This window comes from Lolium rigidum, chromosome 1 (genome assembly GCF_022539505.1).
Source record: "Lolium rigidum isolate FL_2022 chromosome 1, APGP_CSIRO_Lrig_0.1, whole genome shotgun sequence".
NCBI lineage: Eukaryota > Viridiplantae > Streptophyta > Magnoliopsida > Poales > Poaceae > Lolium > Lolium rigidum.
This window is the reverse complement of record NC_061508.1, coordinates 257,818,302-257,825,526: the sequence shown is the minus strand read 5'-3', so window position 1 is coordinate 257,825,526 and position 7,225 is coordinate 257,818,302. Positions and strand designations below refer to the sequence as shown.

At 47.5% G+C, this 7,225-nt stretch overlaps 1 protein-coding gene across 2 annotated transcripts; it reads right to left on the bottom strand.

Moving 5' to 3' along the window:
- Positions 1-2,038: 2,038 nt before the first annotated feature.
- LOC124692951 (receptor kinase-like protein Xa21) lies at positions 2,039-5,944 on the bottom strand. 2 transcript variants are annotated; one of them, XM_047226393.1, is made up of 3 exons: positions 5,843-5,937; positions 2,833-5,553; positions 2,039-2,610 (listed from the first exon to the last, which is right to left on the bottom strand). In XM_047226393.1, exons 1-3 carry the CDS (start codon positions 5,883-5,885, stop codon positions 2,216-2,218), a joined length of 3,159 nt encoding a protein of 1,052 aa, XP_047082349.1. In that variant the 5' UTR covers positions 5,886-5,937; the 3' UTR covers positions 2,039-2,215. The 2 variants fall into 2 exon arrangements, 1 of the variants encoding a protein (XP_047082349.1); XR_006999801.1 differs by lacking the exon at positions 2,833-5,553 and having other exon boundaries at positions 2,499-2,610; positions 5,843-5,944.
- Between the last annotated feature and the right edge of the window lie 1,281 nt (positions 5,945-7,225).

Genomic DNA, 7,225 nt, shown 5'->3' with positions numbered 1-7,225 from the left:
ATATATTAATATCAAGAAGATACCAATTACACCCAGCCTCTGCAACAACGCACCACCCTAATGGCACTACGGATGCACACATCCAAAAACAAGAAAAGAAAACTAAGAAACAAAACTCCCGCTACAGTATCTCGGGCCTAACAACAGCAATACATCCACCGCCAAGACAACACCTGAATTACGGACTCTCCAAAAACGACGCCTCCAAGAAGGGAACAAGTGCTCAAACACCGTCGTCACCCGATCAAAGATCTTAGGTTTTCACCCTGAAGATAGTTCCCGCTCTCAAAACAATGCCTCCACCAAGGTCATTGCCAGGCACAACCAATTAAGGCCAGACCTTGGGTTTTCACCCTGAAAGATAGGACTCTGCATTTCACCTATGTTGTCGCCCCCACTTTCATACCGCTGCTGTGAAGCCCAGAACACCAAGCAAGTCCCTCAACAGCGCGGAGACTTGAACCTCCCTTAGCTAGTCCTCCCCTACGGCCTTGTTGTCAACACAAAAAAGAGCTTCGCGCCGCTCCCTCCAGAACCAATCGGTCGGAATAAAAGCATGGGAGCGCACGACTGAATACCTCCGATCCAGCAAACTCCAGGCAAAGCCCTGTTACATTCGCCGGCGGAGCCTTCCGGAACTCAACCCCCCCGCCCAGATCACGAGTCTAGGCCTCCGGTAGGTCCTCCTCTTCACGCAAGAGAGGCCCTAGGACAGCCGCCTTTATTCAGGTCGGACCCCCACGTCGGCGACCATCCCGGGCTGGCGAAACCAACCCTCCACCGGCGACACCGTCGCCGGCTTCCATGCACCTCCATCTCGCCGCCGGATCGTGGTGATAGATCAAAAGATCCACCACCACCAACTGCAGGCCGACCCTCTCCGGCGAAGAAGAGGGCCACCACCTCCATCGAACCCAAGGCTGCTGCCCCGGGCGCCCTCGTGTCGCGGAAGAAACCCGAGATCGCCTCCACGCACCGACGAGAGGCGGGGGGGGGGGGAGGGCATGGCGCAGAGCGAGGGCCTGGCCGCCGGCCACCCCCAGCCCCTGCCGGTGTGTTGCGGGTGGAAGCCTACGGGAGGGAAGGGGGGACCGCAGCGCAAGAGCCGCCGCCGCCCATCACCATCTGCGCCGGCCGCCGCTGTATGCGTCGAGGAGGGGAGAGCCCGTCCGCCGTCCCCCACGACGGCGAGGAAAGGCCCCCGCCTCCGCCACATCCCGTGGGTCTTTGCCCCGGCGGCGCTACCGGCGGCGGCGGCGGTTAGGGTTGGGGTGGAGGTCGGGAGAGGAGTGGGTCGGAAGAGGATGTCTACGCACAATCCTATTCCTGTAGATAGTGTTGGGCCTCCAAGAGGAGAGGTTTGTAGAACAGCAGCAAGTTTCCCTTAAGTGAATCACCCAAGGTTTATCGTACTCAGGGAGGTAGAGGTCAAAGATATCCCTCTCAAGCAACCCTGCAATTAAGATGCAAAAAGTCTCTTCTGTCCCCAACACACCCGATACACTTGTCAAATGTATAGGTGCACTAGTTCGGCGAAGAGATAGTAAAACACATGTGGTATGGATGAATATGAGCGATAATATAAATATGCAACAAATCGTTGGCACTAAGGAGTGTGATGTAATATTTAGAAACAATGTCCAGGGATCATACTTTCACCAGTGGCACTCTCAATAATGCAATCATAATTAGATATAAATATAAGCACTTCATCATGCTACTACGAAACACTTTCTTGTTGGATAAAGAACACAAACTCATCGTGCATGGACTATAAAAGCACACCTCAAGATGCAGCCCCAAATACCATGAACACCTCACGCTGTCACTTTGAGCATTCATAGGAGGAACTAACATACCAAGCTTGGCTTGATGCTTTTGTATAGTTTTCCTTATTTTTGCTAGCTTCATAGATAGTTAGAACTTTCTATGTACAAATATCTTGTACATTACAAAAAAAAAACTAAAAATTAACAATAAATACATGCAGCAACATTATGCTACTACTATTTTCTGTCAAAAAATTATCTGCTTTACAATTAGCAGACTATTTAGTCAAAGTCGGCATGCTACTCATGGCTAATGTATCATACTCATTCCGACTCAGTTACTTATGCAAGCTCCATGGCACATTACAGATCACGCAATTTAAATCATGACCAGTTGAAGGGTCCACCGAAGATCACTTTGTTTTTCCGAAATTCATCGAAAATCACTAGCGAGTCTTATCATGCACTCGCGTGGTGGCTCGAACATATGATGTTCTGGCTGCATGTAACTTCATGGATACTTCTCTCATGTTAATTCGCTCTCTTGGGAACAGACGCGTGCAAGAAAGAGCTACTTGCACAAAAGACACCAAGCACTGATGATATACCACATTTCCTTCTTCTGCTCTTGCACAAATGAACTCCTTGCATTCTTCTTGGAGATGACTATCTATGATATGTAGTATCTGATCTGGAGAGTTCCTCTCTGTGAAAGTGACAATGTTGAGTTCGTTGTCAAACATAGGGTCCGTTGGTCTTTTACCTATCAGCATCTCTAGAAGAACTATTCCAAAACTGTAAACATCCCCACAGGTTGATGCTTGACTAGTTTGAGCATACTCTGAAACATATGAAATGAAAATGATTAGTGTCATATAAATACAAAAGGACCATGTACCTCGACTGTTACACAAATACTCCTATATAGTCTGGCGATTAACAATACCTAGTCGTCGCTAGGTGGTCGAAAGACCTACTTGTAATTTTTATTACTTTTGGGTCTACTTGTACTGCTACTGATGATTATTAATAGATCGGCAGAATTTTCGCAAAAAAATAATACCTGGAGCAATATATCCTATAGTACCCTTTAGTCTAGTTGAGCTCTCTGAAGTTGAGGCTGAACTTGAATGTCCAACTGATGCTGACTCAGAATCACGGATGAGGTTTGAAATGCCAAAGTCACCCAAATATGCATTCATATCTGCGTCTAGGAGGATATTGCTGGGTTTCAAATCGCAATGGACAATGGATCTTGTGATATCATGGTGTATGTAGGCCAATGCATCAGCTATATTCACAGCCATGCTTATTCTTTGCCCTAATCCCAAACTCTTTTTAACTTCAACAGCAGATTTTGTATGTAACCATGTGTCCAAATTCCCGTTTGGCATGAATTCGTAAATTACAGCTTTGAAAGCATTACCTACATTATCTATTGTTGAACATGCTGTTAGGATAGAAATAAGATTTCTATGTCTGATACTGCTCAAAGCATCACATTCTGATATGAAACTTTTGTCTGCGCATCTCACATCAAGGTCAAAAACCTTAATAGCCACTTCTATTTTCGCTTGAGTTAACTTTCCTCTATATACTGAACCGTAGCTTCCTCTCCCAATAAGGTTTGACTCGGAAAATCTCTGTGTAGCCTGAGCTAGATCCTTGTAGGAAACTCTTGGAAAATGCTTGCCGAAAGAAAGCAGCATTAAGTATGGTGTTCTTGGCGTGTTCCCCACCATGAGTACAAAGTAGATTAACATTGCGAGTGACGCGAAGCAAAATAAAGGGACTAATGCTCTGACCAAGTAGTACTTTCTTCCTTTTCTCAAAGAAATGGTAGGACATGTCGGCATATGAAGATTCACAGCGCCACCACAAAGTCCCCAATTCCCATTGAGAGAAACTGCTGTAGCATTTTCAAATATTCCATTTCCTGGTATTTCCCCGTGGATTTGGTTGTAAGAGAGGTCTAACTGCTTGAGAAATTGCATATCACCTAGTGATGTAGGAATAGATCCGGACAAATCGTTATGTGAAATGTTGAGCACCACTAAGCTCTTCAGATTGCTCAAAGACTGTGGAATAATCCCTGTGAGATTATTCTGGTCTAATAGGATGATCTGCAGCTCTTGAGATTCACCCAATGCACCAGGAACTTCGCCAGAAAGTTTGTTGCATGAGAGATGCAGCACAACGAGTTGCTTAAGACTACCGACCTCTGTAGGTATCGTGCCATGTAAATTGTTGTACGATAATACACATTCCGTAAGGGCGGAGGTAGTTTGGAAGACTTCTCTAGGAATGCTACCCTGTAAACCGTTATGACTAAGGTTCAACTTTGTGAGCATGGCAAGGTTTCCCATACTAGGTGGTATTGGACCTTCGAACTCATTTTCCGCCAGTGAGATTGTTGTCAGGTATGTAAGATTACCGATAGAAGACGGTATTGGGCCAGTGAAACTGTTCCCCTCAAGAATTAGAACCGTTAGTTCTTTCAGCTTCCCAACCCACCCTTCAATTGGGCCGTCAAGCCTGTTGTTTGATAGATCTAGAAGTGTCAAGCCAACAAGATTCCCAGTGTTAATGGGAACAGACCCTGATAGTTCGTTTGTATCCAAGTCCAGTTGTTGAAGTTCGGATGAAAGCTTACCAATAGAATTTGGTATAGGTCCTTGTAACTTATTTCCACCTAGTCCGAGAACTTGCAGGGAACTGCAGTTGCTTAAAGCAGTTATGAATTCCCAGTTTCCCATATCCTTGGCTTCAAGCTGGTTTCCCCCAAGGTTTAGAAAATTCAGCATGCCAAGCCTACCAAGAGAACTTGGAATCTGGCCGCTGAAATAGTTGGATGATAAATCTAGCGCGCCCAACTGAGAAATATTACCCATCGAAGCTGGGATATGACCTTCAAAGTTGTTATAGCCCAAAAGGAGGTCTATGAGACTCGGGAGACTATCACCAAAGTTAGATGGCAACGATGTTCCGAGCATGTTGAAACCTAAGTCTAATGCTCTAAGAAAAGACTGATTGTTTTTGTACAGGGTTTCTGGTATTCCACCAGATAGCCTGTTTCCACTAAGGGATAAAGCTGAAAGATTCGGTAATTGCCCCAACTCATCGGGAATCGTTCCCGTGAGCTCATTATCAGAAAGATATATGGCTTTTAGCTGGCTGATATTTTTTAGGCTTGGTGGGATTGCTCCAGTGAGATTGTTTCCCGAAAGCTCTAAGACCAATAGATTTGATAGAAGGCCTATATTGGGTGGAATTTCACCTACTAGGTGGTTACGATATAGGAATATTTTTTGTAGTTTGGAACAATTGGTAAGGGTATCTGGAATGATACCATGCAATAAGTTATCTAGGAGCACGAGTTCTTGCAGTCTATGGAGACTGTTGAGAGGAGGTAACTCGCCAGTGAATCGATTTGTGGACAGGTCCAGTATCTCAAGGAACGTTAGGTTCCCGAGGGATGGGGAAATTGGGCCAGACAGGCCTAGGTTGCGGAGGTTCACCACGGTGACTCGGCCTGGGTGCGTCAGGCTGCAGTTGACGCCCTCCCACTGGCAATGTGGGATGCTAATGTTCCAAGAGCTCAAAGCTTGCCTTGGATTGTTGGTGATCGCTCGCTTGAAATCTAGCAACGAGAGGATATCCGTGCTGTTATCATGAACTATCGAGCAATGGGCATTGCCAACACCATAAGAAATGAGCAGCGGTGCCAATAGTAGGAGCATGGTGTATCTCGCCGGTTGACTAGCAAACATAAAACCCCCGTCACCTGCAAAGTTATGAAGAATAAACTTTGTGGGTACTGCATTCACCTATATAGAGCTGAGTGTGAAGTTGCTCTGAGAACAATCATAAGCTTACGATCTAGTAATAGAGAAATAATTTCAGAACTCATGTGGATGAGTTTGCCGATAGCCACTTCACTACTTCAGTTATTAGCCGCATAGAGGTGAAATGATTGGTAACAAATTAAGACAATAACGACAAAACCGACGGCAAGACAGAAGCCAGGATGGATATTATACAGTACTACAAATCAGGAGGAGAGAGTAGGGCACCTTTGCTTGGTCGGATCCAACGAAACTGCAGCCTTTCTTGCATGGTTTTGCCGGGTGTTGTGATGTGTGAGCTGTGAAGTATTGACGTATTGTAATGTTGGATGCTCAGCTGGCTGAGGTCCCAGGGGTTTAAAAACACTTTTACAGCAGCATCACATCCACACACTCGCATATATCAACTGAATTCTCACACCTTATCGTAAGCTTGACCGCCTGGAGCGAAGACCCCGAGTCCGTCAACCTTGTCGGTTACATTTCCAGTTTTTATCTCGCTACCCACCGCCTGCCGTCGGTGTCTGAGCTGGACAAAATCGTCGCGGCATGACTAGCCTCGAATCCCAGACGTCTGCAGCTTGTTCCACTCGATACTTTTCAGCAGGAATCGGACAGAGATATTCTGTGTCAGTGTGCGACCTGTCTCGGCTACTTCGACCCGGACAAAACTCACGTGGAACGGTCTGCTAGTCCAAGATTCTGTTTGATTTTTGTGATAATAATGGTGCTTCTAGAACGTATTGTGCGGACAAAACTTGTTTCTGTTCCTTGGATACCTTAGGATATCTCCAACGGGGCGACGCATTTTAGCGTCCGAAAATATCCGTGCGCGTTCATTTTCGTTGGCTTAAATGGTCGAAGTCGACCACGCGTCCGTTTGTGTCGGGTGGATCTAGCGGCACGATGTATTTTTTCTCGATTTTCCATTTTTTATAACATGAAAACATAATTTACATAGTAAAACACAAAAACCCTAAGAACGTCTACGCCTACTAGTTCTCGTCGTCGCTGTCCATCAGAACGAGCTCCGGTACCACCCACGGCCAGTTGGGAAGTGACGGAACATACGCCGGGCGCACCGGCGGTGGTGGAGGTGGAGGAGCCCATGCCTGTGGCAGAGGTGGAGGAGCCCAGGCCGGTGGCGCAGGTGGAGGAGCCCAGGCCGGTGGCGCAGGTGGAGCAGCCGACGCCGTAGGTGGAGGCCCCTACGGGTTGTATGGCGGAGGTGGAGGCGGCGGTTGAACCGGTGGAGTGGCCGAGTCCTGTAGCGCCAGACGTAGGGCTTCTTCCTCCGTGAGGCCCGGCAGCATGATGCCGGTGGCGTACCGAGGTAGCGACAGCTGCACCGGTTGGTCCACCTCCGAGACGAGGACGCCGAGCCTCGCGATCTCGTCGTCCATCATGTTGTCCGAGTACTCAAACTTCCGGCCCTCCGCCATGGCCAACTGCCATTCCTGAAAAATGCACGCGAGTAGTCGTCGCTACCGTCCTTGGCCTCCTCCTTGTGGTACGCCAGCGCCTCATCGTCGCCCCCGTCGTCGTCGCCGTCATCTTCGTCGTCCTGTGCAGGCACCGGCGCATGCCGTGTTCGATGGCGAGGTGCCGATG

Coding starts and splice junctions, on each gene's coding strand:
- LOC124692951 (XM_047226393.1), bottom strand. CDS start 5,885: ATGCAAGAAAGGCTGCAGTTTCGTTGGATCCGACCAAGCAAAG. Junction 5,554..5,842: donor TTGGATCCGACCAAGCAAAG/GTGCCCTACTCT, acceptor ATAACTTTGCAG/GTGACGGGGGTTTTATGTTT. Junction 2,611..2,832: donor TATAGGATATATTGCTCCAG/GTATTATTTTTT, acceptor CATATGTTTCAG/AGTATGCTCAAACTAGTCAA.